The sequence below is a fragment of the Anopheles cruzii genome, chromosome 3, assembly GCF_943734635.1.
Source record: "Anopheles cruzii chromosome 3, idAnoCruzAS_RS32_06, whole genome shotgun sequence".
In the NCBI taxonomy this organism is placed as follows: Eukaryota; Metazoa; Arthropoda; class Insecta; order Diptera; family Culicidae; genus Anopheles; species Anopheles cruzii.
In genome coordinates, this window is record NC_069145.1 from 57,740,022 (window position 1) to 57,758,431 (window position 18,410).

The 18,410-nt window shown below is 47.0% G+C and overlaps 2 protein-coding genes across 2 annotated transcripts; one reads left to right on the forward strand and one right to left on the reverse strand.

The window, feature by feature from the left end:
- Positions 1-873: 873 nt before the first annotated feature.
- On the reverse strand, positions 874-9,994 carry LOC128271529 (CTP synthase). Its single transcript, XM_053009102.1, has 6 exons — positions 9,746-9,994; positions 9,317-9,487; positions 8,495-9,251; positions 8,276-8,432; positions 2,471-2,609; positions 874-2,407 (listed from the first exon to the last, which is right to left on the reverse strand). Exons 1-6 carry the CDS (start codon positions 9,909-9,911, stop codon positions 1,908-1,910), a joined length of 1,890 nt encoding a protein of 629 aa, XP_052865062.1. The 5' UTR covers positions 9,912-9,994; the 3' UTR covers positions 874-1,907.
- Positions 9,995-11,792: 1,798 nt separating this feature from the next.
- Positions 11,793-14,137, forward strand: LOC128271481 (outer mitochondrial transmembrane helix translocase). The gene is made up of 3 exons (XM_053009038.1): positions 11,793-12,094; positions 12,449-12,687; positions 12,772-14,137. The coding sequence occupies exons 1-3, from the start codon at positions 11,928-11,930 to the stop codon at positions 13,527-13,529; spliced, it is 1,164 nt and encodes a 387-aa protein (XP_052864998.1). The 5' UTR covers positions 11,793-11,927; the 3' UTR covers positions 13,530-14,137.
- Positions 14,138-18,410: the final 4,273 nt, after the last annotated feature.

Genomic DNA, 18,410 nt, shown 5'->3' on the forward strand with positions numbered 1-18,410 from the left:
CTGGGAGGCGATCCCGAAAGAGGATGGGACACCAACTGAAGTTAACCCGCGGAAGGATCGAATCGCCAAAGGGTAAAATAATTTTACTACTCGATCCTGTCAATTATGTCCACGTAGAGCAAGTCAAAACGGCAGCAGAGGTGTGTAACATAACACCTTCGAAGACACCGGCTCAACGCGACAGTGGTCGCTGCTGCACAAATTAATAACAACCAATTGGGTTAATTGTGGATCTATGGAATCCTAAGAGGAATAGGATAATCAATACCACGCACCAACTAATTAGCATCGGTTTCCCGCTAAGCGAGAAATGGATAGGGATGTTATTGTTGGCAGGTCTGCCTGAGGAGTACCGATATGATAGTTTGAGAACCACTGACTCGCAACGCACCCGAACGCGTCCCGAACGCACCCGAGTGCGTTCGATCAAACAACGCCAGTTGTCTCTCCTTTTTGCTCATTATTATAGAAAAGGATAGAAATAGATAATAGATAAGGATAGATAAGATAATCGATTAATTTAACGGATATAAGAACCGAATAAACGCAGAGCAAGGGGGGACTCTTTTGACAAGCAATCGAAATAGCGTTACGAGTACGTGCTGTTAAGATAAATCACGAGAAAGAAATAAAGAACCACACATGGCTATTACACCGACCCATGGTGATGGGATTAGAAAATTCTGGTCTTGAAATCACAGGCGACTTGATAAAGACAAAACTGCTCCAAGAAACGGAGAAACGGTCATAATAACGCGAACATGCAGACAGGCAAAGGATCGAAATGTCACCGATGTGGAAAATTAGGCCACATAGCGAAATACTGCTGATCACAAGACAAACGACAAAGATTGGTTCTTCGATTCAGGATGTGTAAAACACCTCACCAATAACAAAACGATGCTCAGCAAGTTCAGAGAAGCAAAAGGCATACAATATATGCAGCTAATAAAGAACGCATGAATATAGTCGCGGAAGGATCTGCAGTGCTAAGACCAACCTGTATTAGAAATACAATCGAAGTTAAAAACGTCGATTTCGTACCAGGTTTGGCTGTTAACTTGCTATCAGTGAGCAAGATTACCGATCAAGGCCACACAGTAGTATTTAAACAAAAAGGATGCACAGTCATCAACTCCGACGGCAAGGTAATCGTCACCGGAGGCCGCGAGAATGATTTATACAAACTAAAACAGAAACATACATCTGTGTTGACGTGCGCCGGAAATCACCACAATGTAGATCGTGAACACGTCTAGCAGAGACGGCGGGGACATTGCGATAAGAAGGCGACCCGTCAACTAGGATGTGAGTCAAAGTTTTCCGGAGGAGAAAACTATTCAGGTGGAAACGCCGAGCTGAGTGAGAAGCTTCGAGCGTCAACAGCGCTGTTAGCGTGGAGCTGCAGGACAAGGTCACGAAGCTGCAGCAGGATACGGAAAACGTCACGCAGCATTTGGCCGATGCCGAACTGAGGGTTTCGGCGGCCATCAAGCGTCCTAGCAATCTAGAGAGCCAACTGACTGAATTGCAGTGGCTGCTGGAGAAGGAAACGCTCCAGAGGCTGGCCTCGAAACTCGAAGCTGCGTCAGATCGAGTCCGAGAAGCAGGCGCTCATGGAGCAGCCGGATAAGGACCAGAAGATCCAGTCGGAGCTGAAGGACGAAAACAGCGTCAACCTGAATGAGGCGAGTCGTGCGCTCGAGACGGAGCAGGTGAACGACTCTGGCCAGAGGGACGAGGAAGTGTCCCCAGCTTCTTCGGTAATCGCAAGCGGGAAACAGACGTCGGTGGATGTGTTAGACGCGTTCCGCATTCCAACGAAGAAGTGCAATTAAGAGATACTTTTGAGTGATTACTGTGCAAAACCACGCTCTCTTAATGTAATCAAAGCTCAAGTAATGTTTCTAACATACCCCGTTTACGTGCGCCGTCGTCGTCAAGACAGACCCTTTCGGAGAACCACTTTTCTTGCCCTTCTCCGGACTGTTGTTCGAACCACGCTGCGATGCACTTTTGCTATTAACCCGCACCCGGCCTTGCGGTTGTAGATCATCATCGCTGGAGCTCTCGCATGCCAATAGCTGGTGGTGGTTTTGACTGTGAAGCTGCTGAATCTTGTGCTGACCCGTCGCTAGATAGTTGTCCAGTTTGCCAACCGCTGCCAAAATTAGCCCGAGGAATGCCGGTGCTGGTTTTAGGGGGCGCGAAAGATACTCCGGGTGAAACTGGGTGGCCACGTAGTACGGGTGGCCCTCAAGCTCGATGATCTCCATGCGTTGCTTCTCCGAGTCGTGGCCCACGAATCGCATACCGTTATCTTCGAGAACGGTAACATATTCAGGATTCACCTCGTACCGGTGCCGATGCCGTTCGTCGATCTGGTCCAAGTTATTGTACAGTTTACCTGCGTACAAAGATCCACAGCGTGACACGTACGCGAAAAATAATCAAAACTCGGATGACTTACGAATTTTACTGTTGCCTTTGAAGATGGTGGTCCGCGTTCCAAGACGCATAGTGCCACCCAACACCCCGGTGTGATGTTCAGGCATGTCGATCACCAGAGGGTGGGTCGTATCTGGATCGTTTTCAGTGGAGTCGGCATCCTGTGTAAAGCGAATAAAATTCGTATGAAAAAAGGCTAATTTTGTGAAAGTTACTTAAATCATCCTCTAAACTTCCACACAATATAAGCAGCGAAAAAGTGAACAAAATCATTGGTTCATCATCATCATCATCATCAAACGGAAAAAAAGATATGTGGAAAAAGATTAAACGTACGCTCAATGTCGAAATCCCGAGCTCAATTTCGGATTCAGAATCAATAAAGTCAAAGTTACGGTCGTAAGCAGTTTCTAAGCAACGATTGCGACGTCACAGGAACCGGCCGGTAGAGCGACAGCAGACATAAACATTCCGACATTCCAACAGTGTCGGATGTCAACGGCGAAGCGGTGGACAAGTTCCCACGCTCCCAGACCAGAGCCAAGGGCCAGTGGCCAGAAAAGTAACTCCCACTAAGACCTGTTTTGAATGTAATAAAATCAGTCTTGTCCGAACCACCAAACCGTGCGGATTGCCTACTGCGTTTCTCGTCATAGAAAGAAACATAACTTCAATCCTAATCAAGTGCACGGTACTATTGAGGGACACGATGTATCAATGATTCGATGATGACATTTTGCTTATGTTTACATATTTGCTGCTTGTCAGCAAGGTTTCCTAGTCCCACGATAGGTTTCCTTGTCCTACAGTGAACCGAAAATGACACAATAAACAACATTCCGCATTCCGGAATCGCTCACACTATTGCTGAATCAGTCCGGCCCTAATGACTTTTTTCTGCTTATGGGTGACTTCAACCAGCCAGCTATAAGCTGGACGCGATCAGGACTGATGGTTGCTCGGGATCAGGACTGATGGACTAAGTTACGTGTTACGTGTTACAGTTATGCACCGTGTGGCACCGCAGTTACGCAGTGTTATAGGGTCTGCTGAGCCACAACGCTTTTGACACCTGCTCGCTGTACTGTTAAAATTGTTATATGAGGCTGTTACATCTGCTGTTATGCACCGTGTGGCAGCGCAGTGAAGCCTTTGCGTCGAAGTTTTCGTGTAACATTGACAGTTCCACCGTTTCCAAATGTTCGAAGCCCTGTCATTTCTGCCTGCCGATTTTATTGACGTTCCCTTGCCACCTATATCGAAGTCTGTTATACTCAAAGCTGTTGATCAGTTAAAACTCTCTTATATCCCAGGCCCGGATCCCACTTATGATCCTGTTCTCAGGGTCCTTGTCCTCCGCAAGATTTCCATCTTTGTGGAAGGAATCCTGTATGCTTCCCATCCATAAGAAGGGCTGCAAGGAATGTGTGGAAAACTACCATGGCATTTCGATTCTTTGTGCTTGTAGTTAACTCTTCGAAATAGTTGTGACACGGCACCTGCAGTTCTGCTCTAAACCTTACATCTCTGACCAGCAGCATGGCTTTGTCCCGCTCAGATCTACATCGATAAGCCTTCTTACTTTCTTGAATGGTAGCTACTCTAACTTCGACAAAGGGCTTCAGGTTGATACAATTTATATTGACTTCAAGGCAGCATTTGACAGAGTTTCTCATCAGTTGTTGTCCGCCAAACTGGCTAAACTTGGTGTCTGCCCTTTGCTCGTGAGTTGGATTGTGTCTTACCTGTCTAATCGTGTCATTCGTGTTAGGGTTAATCAGACCCTGTCCTCTGTATTCACTAATGCCTCTGGCGTTCCCAGAGGATGCAATTTAGCAATTGCGCTTTTGTTTGTGCCTTTCATCAATGACCTTACTCTTTGGCTTCCTTCTGAGTGTCAGTTACTGTACGCTGATGACTTAAAATTGTTCTTACCTGTCTGTAACTCGTCTGATTGTGTCTGTTTGCAAGAATTACTCGAACGCTTTGTTCATTGGTGTTGTTGAGCACGATCGCGACTAAATGCTTTGAGCACGGTAGGATAATTTTCTAATACTTTTTTTCCGCACCGATTGCTAAAACATTGCTGGTTTGTCCGCTTCTCGATCGCAACTGCCCTGATTTCGTCCCGTTTCGTGCCTGTGCGCGTCGCTTGGTGCCTCGGTCGTCAACCCGCTCTCCAGGTCAACGGTCGATCTTCGGCGTTCGATCCTCGACGTTCGAACTGTTTACGGGACCTGGGTTGAGACTCCAGCCAAATGTTTATCGAACCTGGGTTGAGTTGACAGCGGTGGATGGGACCCAAACTGTTATACGCAAAGGTGTGTTTGCAATAACATGTCACTGAACTTCTGTAAGTGCAATGTCCTAACTTTTTCAATGAAAAAGGACCCTGTCATGTTTTCGTATCGCATTGGCTCGTCTGTTGTTCCGCGTGTAGATTTTTACCTTGACTTAGGTGTAACACTGGACGCGAGGCTGAAGCTTAACTTGCACCTCGAGGATATAATCAAGAGAGCGTATAGAATGCTGGGTTTTGTTATTCGTATGAGTTCTAAGTTCCGCGACGTTATGTGTCTTAACGCTTTGTACTGTTCGTCCGATCCTCGAGTTTGCTTGTGTTGCTTGGTATCCGCACTATCAGTGCTGGGTTGATCGTATTGAGGCCATACAGCGCAAGTTTACAAGGATCGCTGTCCGTAGACTTGGTTGGTATGCTGCTGATCTACTTCCACCTTATAAAACGCGCTGCCTTCTACTTGGGCTACGTTCACTCGAGCACCGGAGACGGTCAGCTCAAGCCGTTTTCGCTTTTAAGATCCTGACCTCACGTATTGACACGCCGACACTCCTTGCTCGTCTTAACTTTTTTGCTCCTGCCCGTTGTTTGAAACGACGACCCATCCTGGAAACTAAAATTGATGCGCGGTCGTCCCTCACCGGACATAAGGCCTGATTATCATTCTCTAATTGACTACTCAAGCGGTCATCTGAGTTCACTTTGGTATTGGCGCACCGTTTGAGTTCTCAAACGCTCAAACGCAAACTGGATGAACGCTCTCTGTGGAAAGCTTTCGGCTGGATGAACTTGTTCACTCGATCAATCGAGTTGTCACGGTATTATGGTTTTCAAACGGAGTCTCGAATTTGACAATCGAGTTTCCGTCAACTTTTCGTAACGGAGAGTGCCGTTCTGTTAGGATGTCTTTGATTTTATCAATTATTTTGTATTGTTTATGCTGCGCCGTGCAAAGATAGTGATACTTTCAAAGATAGTTTGTATTTTGATGATGAAAACTTCAATTTGTCAAATTTATGTCGCAATATTTTGCGATGAATTTTCAGTTCCTTTACTGCCAGTGTCGCTAGTCCAAAGTAGGTCTGCCTAACCAAGAGCCTGCTTTACAGCAAATAGGATAGGGAACTCAGGGTCCTAACCCAGTCCCAAGAAAACAAAATTAATGCCTTTGAGAGAAAGATCCTCAGAAGGATACTAGGCCCAGTGAAGGATGGAGAGCACTGGAGGATCAGGCATAATAGTGAAATCTATGCAGTGTTCGATGACCCAGAGGTCTCCACCATGATAAAGAAACAAAAATTGCAATGGGCGGGCCACATTATACGGATGAACGAAACAAGGCTACCAAAGAAAACGTTATTGGGAACGGTACACGGCAGGAGACCAGTCGGTAGGCCAAGAGCCCGATGGGAGGACAGCGTCCGTAAGGCCAGCGAGGACCTGCTCGGTGTAGCAGACTGGAGAGGCAGGGCAGTAGGTCGAGACAGCTGGAGGGTCTCGATACAAGCGGCCATAGCCCGAATCGGGCGTTCGCGCCACCAATAGATAGATAGATAGGGAACTCAGTAGCTCACACATTGGTGTACAACAAGAACAAATAATCATGTACACCGAGAACGCGTTATTGTAAACGCGTAAACGTTGAACCAACAAGTGTCTCGTTATTATGGCCGGCGACAGAGCCGCACCGAATCCGAACGTTGCTTCCCGATCACCGATCACTTTCATCGCGTTGGAGAACGGGACCACTAGCAGCCGAACTCGCTGTGCGACCCGGAACTAACCACACAGGCCGTCGCGCATTTCGTTCGCTATTTCGTGCGCAAACTTGTAGTCGTGATCTCGGTGATCCGCCAGCTTACAATATTTCGAGTTACAACCTTTTACACATCTAAAAATTTCAGAAATGTAATAGCAAAAATTGCATGCACAGCTGAACTGCTACCTGTGTATGTGTATCTGTGTGTGCAATGTTTACAAAAATGCACCAGAAATGACAGTTCGTACTCAAAGAGCTTGACAAGCTTTCACATTTAAGCTTTTTAGCACATTTTAGCACATTTAGCACTCGGAGCTTCTCTAATTGAAAACCGTAATGCCGACACTTGAGTTTGCCATTTGAGATTGACAACTCAAGTAATTGAAAACCGTAATCGGGGGGATAATGACCCTTTACTTGCTCTCTGTCGTACGTACAACACTCACTCGTCGCTTCTCGACTTTAACATGTCCCTCGATCAGTGTCGTGATGTGTTTGATTTCATGTCTTCTTGGTGAATGTTTCGTCCTCGTTATTATCGCCTGTGTCTTGCATAAATATCGGTTACCAGCTTCGTCGTTGCGTTTCGTCACTTTTGATTAGTGCTAGTTTAAATGATAGGTTAAGTCTTTTTTGTCAATTAGGCTAAGCTGCCCGTTGACTGTTTTCCAAATCAATAAATAAATTCCAGGCATTCTATATCATTAACCAATTTGTGCTGAATTCCGTCTTTAACAGAATAAAGAAGAAATTAATGTAGGAATCTGTAGACATTTATTACTTACTGCGCTACGCTGCGCCTTATTTCATCCTTTTTTCTCGTGTTCTCGGTGTTTCTTGGGACTTCTTGGTAACGTATCCGATCAGCTTCCCTTTTCGCTTCCCGTTACTCCTACTTTTCAAACGATCAGGCTTTCCGGTGACGTATTCGTTCAATTTCCCTTCCCGCCTCCCATTACTCCTCCGTTTCCCGGTGACGTATCCGATCGGCTTCCCTTTTCGCTTCCCGTTGGATACATGACAAAACTCGCACCACCTGAGTTTGGCTCAAATTGCTTGAAAATTATCCGAGCTTTGCTGACATTAACCCAGATTTTGTATGGGAGCGGCCTTTGTAAAGAGAGGAGGGGTTTCAAACATTCATCAGAACATTTCCCCTTTCCCAAAACTCCCACCTGCCGAATTTGATTCGATTTGCTCGAAAACGTTTGTATCTGGAGGACTACACGGAGCGAAACAAAATTTGACACTTAATCGGTAAGCATGTGTCAAAAGCTGTGTGGCTCAGCGGACCCTCTAAAACATAACATAACACGTAACACCGAGCCTTTGTTTACAAACAGAGGTTAATGTAAGTTTTTACTTGTGATGTTTTTAAAAATTTAAACTATAAATTATTCAGAAATCAACCTCCCTCTTCGATTTCTATTTTCTCAGGCCAAAAACATGAATGTAAACACGTTGACACGGATTTGACACAAAGTTACGATTTACAGTTATGAGTTATGCACCGTGTGGCTCCCAGTATGGGACGTTACGTTACGTTACGTTACGTTTGTATGGGAGACCGTTACGTTACGGGGTTTGTAGGGTCAAACTTTACCGCTGTGCAAAATGCACACTACGCTGTGCCACGGTCTACTGCGCTGTGCAATATTGTTGCAGACGTGTATCGAGAAGATCGTTATGGTGGGTTTAAGAGAAAATGCGGTACAGACATACAAACAACCGTTTTTATATATTTAGATTTGTAGAGTTTCATGGCATACCTCAATTTTCAGCACGTTTCGTGCGAACTCTATCACGGCCGCCTGCAGTCCTAGGCAGATTCCCAGAAATGGCTTTTTGTTTTCGCGGCTCCACTGACACGCCCGTATCTTGCCCTCCACACCACGCGTACCGAACCCACCCGGAACGACAACGCCGCTAAAAAAACAAATAAAATTAACAACAAAATCGACATTGGTTGTCGATCGAAGGATACTTACTGGCTGTTGGTTAACGAATGCCACGCTTCGTAGTAAAGGTGTGGATTTTCGCGTTTCGCGTCACGCTCTAAATGACACGCCTCGATAAACTTCAACTCCAGCTTATAGCCGACGGCAATGGACGAGTGAATCAACGCCTTCGAAACCGACGCGTAGGCATCCTCTAGTCGCGTGTACTTGCCCACCAGCGCGATGTTCACCTTTTTGTACACATTCTCAACCCGCTCGGCCAGATCGCGCCACGACAGCATGAACCCGGCCGGCCGCGGAATCTGCAGGTTAAGCTGCAACCGTTCGTTAAGGATATCGACCACACCCGCCTGCTCCATCAGCAACGGCACGTGATAGATCGACGACAGGTCCGGTATGGTGATCACCTGCTCCGGTGCAACGTGACAAAAGTTACTAATCTTCTCCTTCACCTCATCGCCGATCGGGTTCTCTGAGCGGCACACGATCAAGTCCGGACTCAGGCCCAGCCCGCGCAACTCTCGCACGCTCGCTTGCGTCGGTTTCGTCTTCGGTTCCCCGGTAGACCGCGGCGAGGGTACAAGTGAGACATGGGCGACGCAAAAGTTTTCTTTACGCACGCGGAATTGAAACTGACGGAATGCTTCGACGAAGGGCATTCCCTCGATGTCTCCGATCGTACCGCCCAGCTCGACGATGCACACCTCTGGCTGGACATTCGCCTTGACGGGTGTTTTCGCCACCCTTTCGACCCACTCCTGGATCGCATCCGTAATGTGTGGCACGACTGCAAGGCAGGGTAGGTGTGATTAGCGCACAGTGTAACGGTCATATATTCCCACATTGTCTTACCTTGAACGGTTTTTCCCAAATAGTCACCGATCCGCTCCCGATCGATCACCATTTTGTACACCTTGCCGGTGGTTATGTTATTGTCCCGGTGAAGAACCACGTCCAGGAACCGCTCATAGTTGCCCAGATCCAGATCGACCTCACCGCCATCGTCGAGCACGAACACTTCGCCTGCGGAACAACAGTTCGTAAACAAGTAACGGCCAGAGAGCCCGTCAAACAGTGTGAGTGGTCACGAGGCTGCGCGCAATGACGTGTGATTTAAAAATATATTATCTCTGTCGCTGCAAGCACGACGCGCCTGTTTTTTTTCTGTTCGAGTCTGTTTTTACGATGTTCTTATGTGTTTGTATGTGATGTTCTATCAACTTTTGTTTTCCTTCGTCAGCTAGACCTGTTCCTTGCTTCCCAGAAGGAACCTTTGCTTACCGTGTTCGTAGGGTGAAAACGTCCCTGCATCGATGTTGATGTAAGGATCGATTTTGATGCACGTTATCGGTATGCCGCAGGCACTCAACAGTGTCCCGAAGGAGCTGGCTATCACACCTTTACCGACGCCACTAATAACGCCACCAGTGACCAGTATGTACTTCATCTCCGTTATTCTTCCTCTTCGATTATTTGAGATCAAACTTGGTTCAAGTCCCGATACAGTAGTTTAAGCTACAAATATCAATTACCGGTACACTGGAAATGGCCAACAAATAAATCGTAACTAGAACAATGTTTGAATAGAGGCGCACTCAAAGTAGGCCAGCCAGGTACCTTTTCGTGTGGCGTCGTTCGTCCTTCGCTTTGCGATTTCTCGTGTTGTAGACGTTTATTTTGTAAACCACACGGCACCAAACTGTGCCTCGTTCCCTGCGTTCAGTTGAAACACTTTTAATTGAGGACAGCCTGTGGCTGATAAATTGCAGGGATGCTTCTTAGCTGCTACTGCGTAGAGCCTAGGGCGAGAAATGTGCTCGCAAGAAGAGTGACTCGTACAACCACCAATCACACCTGTTCGGACAGCAAAATCACGCTTACGAAACAAGTACACCGTTGCGAAAGGCCGGATCGTAAAATGCACGCGAATAGATCGGTGTTTCGGTGAATAACAATTAGAAAGATTGCGCTAGTGCACGACACGCGGTTTGCCAGCGGAACAGGATGTTTGGCGATACGCGGAGACGCGGAGCGCTTGACGGCCCGCCGAGGAACTGTCACTTGTGTATAAGTGCAATCTTTTTCACCGGACTTACTACGCAGCGAGAGGAGCTACCAGCCGTGCAAGAGAGGATGAGCTAATGGCCAATTGCCAACAGCCTTAGCGCCCCCGAATGGCCCCTGGCCCAGACGGCATACCTAACGGAGCCACGACCGTTGCCTTACCATTATGTTCAGCACTCTTTTCGGAATACTCTTTGAAACAGCCTCCTTCCCAGAGAAGTGGAAGCAGCAAAAGCTGGTGCAATGCCGGCGACAGAATAATCTGCCGGTCGAAGCTGACAATCCGTGGCTAATAAAACTGCCGCAAGCCGGGTGACGCGAGTCCTACGACGCAGGACGTGGCAAGCACGTTTCGCAGTGCTTCCTATAGTCTTATAGTCCTTCCTATGCCGCCCATCGTACTGTTGCTGCAAGAGGATGAATGCTGCATCGGACGACGATGGTCAACGATTTGTTCAGCCAACGGAGGACACGCATCCCCCTCCGGACGCGACGACCTTGCCCAAGGAGAGCGCTTGCGCACCATCAACCACTGGGAGGAGCTGTGGACGGCCGAGGGTCCAGACGCTAGCCGGTACCAGCGGTGGGCCCGCCGAGCCCTCCCGGGCTGAGTCAGCAGGAAACATGGACTTCCACCGGTTCCAGGTGCTCTCAGGACACGGCTGCTGATGCAACTGCAAGAGGATAAGTTGGTCACGTTTGCACGATCTTATTTGGTGATCTCTTTGTTAACCTTTTGGTTTGTTGGTAACTTACTGTCGAGCAATAGCGGAGTCACGACTGACTGACAGCTCCTTGACGGAGCCGAGTTGTTTACACGCTTACATCCGCGGTATGTGTATGTGCGTAGCACAAGATAGATCTATGTAAATACAAAATAAAAGGCGATGATACATCGCGGTCCTGCCCCCCCTAGGCCTATTTTATAAAAAAAAAGCTAGCCGTGCAAGAAACTTGATTCAACCGAGCTTGCTTGCAGTGTAGATGTTTCACAATATTTCATATGCTTACTTGGAACCCTATTTGGAACTGCTATAATGTTCAAGCTCAACCACGCATATCACGCTCACAAATTTGTTTATTCAAATGTTCAATTTTGGTTTGCCACCGAAATTGCATACAATGTCCTTGATCAGGTTGCTCAAGCCTAGCAATCCTAACTTTTGAACACGGCGTAATAAACAGAGCCCAATCGCGTGCTCGCTAATGATGACAGCTCGTTTCATGTTCAGTTTGGTTTTCTTCTCGCAGTGTTCAGGTTGAGGAACAAAGTTTCCTGCTATAGTTCATTTATTGGGATTGCAGCGGGGTTCAACACAAATTTATCTCCCATTCGGTACGCAGCCTGGTGGAAAGATTCACGACCAACGATTCCCGGCGAACCGAGCAAAAAACAGCAATGTCCGGAATCAACGTGACACGCAACGAAGTGGTGCAGCTCGTGGTCCGCATCTCCCTCGTTTCCATCGTGACATATTACTCGGCGAAATGGTTGATGAAAAATCTGGATCCCACGAACAAGAACAAAAAGAAAGCCATCGAACATGCGGAGGATATATTGAGGAAGTAAGTGGAAGTAGCCGAGCGCAAATGCGAGTCAAACCGACGGCCTTGCTATAGTTGCGTCCTGTATTGCTGTTTTTAACTGCTGGTGAATCGTAGCGCCATTCTAAATCTTGTTGTACCTATGATTTACAGTAGTCACGATTGCTATTTTCTGCGACATCGTCTTTAGACCGTGTCTCGGCGTTGAGTTATATAACGTGTCGCTGCACGCTGCCGATGGCTTGACCCTTTGGCGCCATTCCTTTAGGAGAACCGAATCGCAACAACCCCTGAACCCTTGTTTGACAGCCGGTTCTTGCATGTAATTGGTACGATTGTTGATACACTGATCGATGACTTGCTTAATGTCCGCAGGTTGGGCCCAAATATAAAGAAATCGGCGGTCCAGAGTCTAAATGACTACGAAATGGTGATCGCGTCGCATTTAGTCGTTCCGGATAACATCACGGTCAGTTGGGACAGCGTCGCCGGGTTGGATCACGTATGCCAAGAGCTCAAGGAGAGTCTCGTGTTTCCCGTGTGCCACCGGGATATGTTCGCCGGATCGACCCTTTACCAAGCGCCCAAGGGTGTGCTGCTGTATGGCCCTCCGGGTAAGTGGCGATTGCACCGATTCGCTTTACTCGATCGCGAACTCGACTTTGAATGCTATTTCCACCGTTTAAATTTCGTTGCAGGTTGCGGTAAAACATTGATCGCCAAGGCAACAGCCAAGGAGGCGGGAATGCGCTTCATCAATCTGGACGTTGCCATGTTGACCGACAAGTGGTACGGTGAGTCCCAGAAGCTGGCTTCGGCCGTGTTTTCGCTCGCGGTCAAGATACAGCCGTGTATCATCTTCATCGATGAAATCGATTCATTCCTGCGCGCCCGCAACTCCTCCGATCACGAAGCTACGGCCATGATGAAGACGCAATTCATGATGCTGTGGGACGGACTGAACACCGAGTCCGACTCGACTGTGATTGTCATGGGAGCCACTAACAGGCCGCAAGATCTCGACAAAGCTATCCTGCGCCGTATGCCCGCTCAGTTTCATATCGGGATGCCTAGTGAAGAGCAGCGGCACAAGATTCTCGAACTTATCCTTAAGCGGGAAAAGTTGGCACCCGGCGTTGACCTGGTACGGTTGGCTGGGATGACGAATGGGTACTCGGGTTCCGATTTGCGAGAAATCTGCCGTACGGCTTCGGTGCACCGCGTACGGAAGGTGCTGCGAGAGAAAAACAAGGAAGTGGCAGCCGCGGTGCAGGCCGCGAAGGCCAATGGGTCAGCGATGGTAGCCAATGGAGGGAATGGGCTGGTACCAGGAGCAACTCTGCTTGACGAACCACCCGCAATTACGATGGACGATTTGACTGAATCGCTGCGCAGCATGAAGCATTCGAAGTACACCACGGGTATTTTGAACGATGCGCGGATCGATTTAGACTAAACGGGCGGCGACAAGCTGAGAGTTTTGTTTGCTAAAGTCAAATCTTACATCTTGCTTGTATGTGTGAACGGTAGGTTGCCCGTACTTCGGTCAATGGTCAGGATGTGCTTGTTCCTGTTCGTTGGTTGTGATTCTAAATTGGAGCAAAACCGACACACAACGAGAAAGAAAACGATGTTTTGTTATCGTTATTTTCTATCGTTTGTTAGCCCTTCGGGGAACCCGTTGACCGACATGGCGTAGCTTAAGTTCGCACAGCTAACAGCAAACACGTATAGAATAAGAGGTGAGTTGAGGGACGGGAGTCGTTAAGACATAATAAGAAAACACGAATAGTAGAACCTTCAAACCATAAGCACTAGCACTGATCAGGACAAAACAATAGTCATTAGAAACAAACGATACGTTTAAGAGTTCGCAAATCCAGCACCACCATTAGAGTCGCATTTGAAGTGCTTAGCTGTTAATGCTACTGAACGATATTTATAGGATTGTTGGTGAAATTTAATTTACCGGAATACTTGTAGAATCGTGCGTAAAATCTGTAAATTTGTCGTTCGAGATAGTTGTAGATATGATAGCGTTGATGCTCAGTGGGAAAATGTGTATCCTCAAAATAAAGAGAAATATTTAAAACAGAAACATCGTTTGAGCTTCACAATGAGAGACATTGCTTTGGTTAGAGGTTGATCCCGGCAGTTGCGGTTTTCATATTCACTCCGTCTGCGTAAAGGTAAATCCTATCAAAAGTACTTTCACGCTTCAAAAATAATTATCGTTGACGGTCCATACACTTTTAAAATAAAAAGTTTCTTCACTGTTACATAATTTGATACATGATATCTAAGAATTTACCGTGTCAATCACTGTGATCAGGAAACCAATGGTGATCGTCACCCTCTTATCTTTTCCTAGGTTGTTCGAAAATACTAGCTTACTCCAAAATACGAAAATACTTTGATGACTGCTAAGATACGAAGACAATTTTGTTTCGTTGAGCTACAAAAAGAGGGTATTCTCGGGAACCTAACCTATTCGTTGAACTAGTTTGAACAGACGTCTATCGTATATAAGATTGGTGCAGAAAGATTATGTTTCAACAGAACAGTTTTTGGTTTTCCACCACCAAGTTGTTGGTAACATTTACTTAAGTAATTAATTATGTTTTGAAATCCGCAACCCCCTGGCGATGGTACACGAAAACTCCGATAAATGCATGATTCACTGCTTATTATTGTTTATTGAGAAATTTCTCAAATTGAAACTCAATTGAACAATACAATTAAACATAGTGAAAAGTTTATGCTGATTGGACTAAAGACTTCATAGTTCATACTATCTTCGTGAACCACCGTGCGCCTCCATCAAAGAGGAATGAATATATTCTGGACATGGGTAACGCACTGTGCAGTTCAGTCAACACATAGGATTCCAAATTAATTCCCTATATTTCGTATGCAGCGCCCTTTATTTCGAAAGGAAAAACAATTTTGCTTCGAGCTGTTTCCGTTATCCGACCCCCCAGAAAACTTACCGCTAGAAGTTCCGGTAAGTGACATTCAGTAACATTTTGATTTGTAAAAACACGATGCACTAACGTGCGCGTACACAGGAATACCTAGATGCCTCAGAGGTCAAAGAATGTTTCCCGGTGACACCTCGAACGGGATTACGATGACTTAAAAAAATATAACCAGGAGGACAGTTAATGGAACGTAGAAAACAAAATGAAAACACGCAAACTTACACACGGTTGCTACTGAGCTGCCGAGTGAAAGCTTTCGGAGATCGGCTCTCTCTCGAACCCGAGCCTGAAGCATCCCTTCGGTAGCTTCGGTAGCGTTCGCCACCGAGAACCGAAATCAGGGAACAGCCGGACCAAAAGTCCTTGCCGAGCAGTACACGAACACCAGAACGCGTTCGGTATCGCTAGCGTGTGGTTGTTCGGTTCAGCCTTTTTCAGAGGCCCATCGAAGCTTCAACGGTTCGTCAGTGCTCCTTTTTGTTGGGTCATCATCGTGCTAGACTTCCAAGTGTTCCACAACTGGGGAATAAGGCTCGCGGGTTAAAAACCGGGATCAGCTTTTCGGTTGCCTTTTCGCCCTACTTCATCCGTTTCCATTGCATAGCGAGTGGCTCAATAAATTGTTTCATTTACGGAGACCCACTGGTGATGACCTCTTCCTTCCATCGTCCTTGGCCGCATCTGTAGATTGGCGATTATGCGCGCCATTTTCCCGAGTTCATCACATCTTCAATCCTGTCAGAGACTGCTGCTCTCGTGGCGGCTGCTTCTGTCAGGACGAAGAGAGAAGACAAGCACCAGCCAATGCCAGGCGACATTCCTCCGATTCCTCCGAGGCTCTTCGGCTGTGTGTAACTGTGTTTGTGTGCCTGTGAATAGCCGTTTCGGCTTTGTACATGTATTAAAAAAACTAGTGCATGTTTCTGTGAGTGTGTGCGAGTGTTTAATACAAGAATTTGCAAACAGCAGGACGAAGCCGATGGGTTACGTGTGTGTGTGTGTGTGTGCGTGCCGTCGTCCTAGTCACCGTTTTGCTTTTGGCGCCTCGAAGAGTGTTTTATGGTGGCAGCCTCGCACATGTAGGTGTGTGTGTGTGCGAGCGTGTTTGTAATTTTGCCCGGACTCCTTGCTGCCGCCGTTCACCTTCACAAAGTGTTTCCGTCCGAAAGGGCACAGAGCACGCATATCTCGGGCGACACTTTACGCGGACACTGTTCCGTAGATTTTGTCCGTCGGTTTTTGCAGAAGCTTGGCAACGCACAAGGCCTTTTGCAGCATCATTTACTGGCGGCACAACGACGCAGATGTGGTCGCAGCCGTAGCACGGCACGAGAGGTTTGGCGTGTCGCATTTCATGGGCGCCAAGTCGTTTGTCTTTTTGTCCCCCACCCGACACGTTCGGGGTTGAATTTCTGACCGGGGTGTGAAATGTTCCAAATTTTCCGTCGGTTGTTAAGGCAGTTAATTAAACTAACTACGCCAAATAGCGAACGTTCGGCACGCGGCGACAGAAATTAATTTAAATCCATCCACGACGATGGAAGTGATTTAGATAGATTGATGGATTTATGGATGGATGGATGGCGTTGAATATTTAGTTTTGCTGTTTAATTTGAACGAAGAGAAGCTCATTTTCAATAATTTTCCATTAAACGCTGTTTTGTCAAAGATTGAACAAATAGCACAAATATTGAAAGCTATGCAGCCTTTGAGTAAGAATGTTAGCCGTATGCACTTACAGGCACTAGGCAATGACCTTTGTCGATGGATACCCAGGATCGATGTATGGCGTAGTAGGTGAATGTCACTTTTGCCGCATTTTGATGCAGAAACCCGATTGTAGTAAGCGGAGTACTGCGCCATGCTGCGTTCTGTTACGTGCACTAGCTATGGCCAGGTATTTGTGGAATGTGACGATATGGACTGCACGTTGTTCCGTTCCATATACCAGAGAATGTTCCGATTGTGACACAAAACATTGAATTATAATCTTTCAGTAGAGCAACCAAGTAGTGAGCCTTTGGTCGAAATATAAAAAGACACAACCACGAGTCCCGGACTCGCTTGTTCACGCCAACATACGTAGCAAAGCTCACGACGAAGCCCTCACTTTGGAGCCATTCACTGACTGGCTGAAAAACGTAATCATCATCTAGCCCAACTTCTGCCGGGTCGAATGTCGGTTTGTTTTGGGGTTGTTTTCGTATCATGTTTTGCGAAGGCCGATGTTTTGAGGGCCGACGTCTCCATTATTCGATTTGAACCGCAGCCGTGACGAATGATGTGGGTTGTCGGATTTTTCTCAGTTAGTCCACTAGACTGAAAGAGTAGACATTTCCACGTATCAGTAGGCATCTACTGATGCCAGATAACAGGAGAGGTACCACAAGACTTATAACTCTCCGTAGGAGGCTTCCAACTTTTTGTGGAGTGTGAAACGGGAGCGAAACCCAATTAAAAGTGGTCCATAAAACTAGGACCCAAACTTGCAGTAGCGAGTCTAACTAAATTTCGGTCTATTTCATCACGTAGCGCCCGTGTGCAGGTGTTTGACAGTGTTCTGGAGATTATTGGTGAACTAATTTGATGGCCTGGGCCGTCGTCCAGTGAAACGAGTCATATTGTTGGACCGTTTGGTGCTGTGCAGCCGTGATTTTGGTTCCGGTTTGGACCGAGGGAGAAGAAAAACTGGCCAAACACGTGTGTATCTAAAAGAGCAACGTAAACGGCGGGCGTAAAAAAACACCTGGTAAGTAGTGTGGCCGATGGAAAAACTTTCCAGCCACCGCTGTTTAAAGAAAGAAGGAGAATGAACCGAAGTAAATTGGTTGGTCTTATCCGCGTACCAGCTGCAGAGGCTGCAAATTGACCGCTTTTCCTTCTCCAGGAGCGACGACATAATGCACAAGGAGCGTTTTATGTTGCCCTGGGCGCTGATTTGACCCTCGCCAACGAGCCAGCTCTCCGTTCGCCCGTTGGTCACAGGTTGTATTGGTGGGTAGAGGTGCATCTTGGTGGAGGTGATCGTTTAAGTTTACGCTCACGATGGTGCCACTTCCCGTAAGGTACTGTGTCTGAGGACTGTGAGCTAAACGAAGCCTGCCGGTCGACCCCGCGCACAGTAACTAACGTTGATTGCAGATTGCAACTGCAGTTACGGACAAATTATGTGCCTCGGAGGGGGAGCGGACATAAGAAAAGATTCCGGACCGAGAACTTTTTTGTCAACGTCCCCAAACACCCGCGACCATTCCCATATACTTGAGGCCTTTCGGACAATGTTTCTGTTCGTCAATCACCCTGTTAGGGGTCGTAACGATTTACTTAAGTTTGTGTGTTTCAGGGCACCAGTTTTT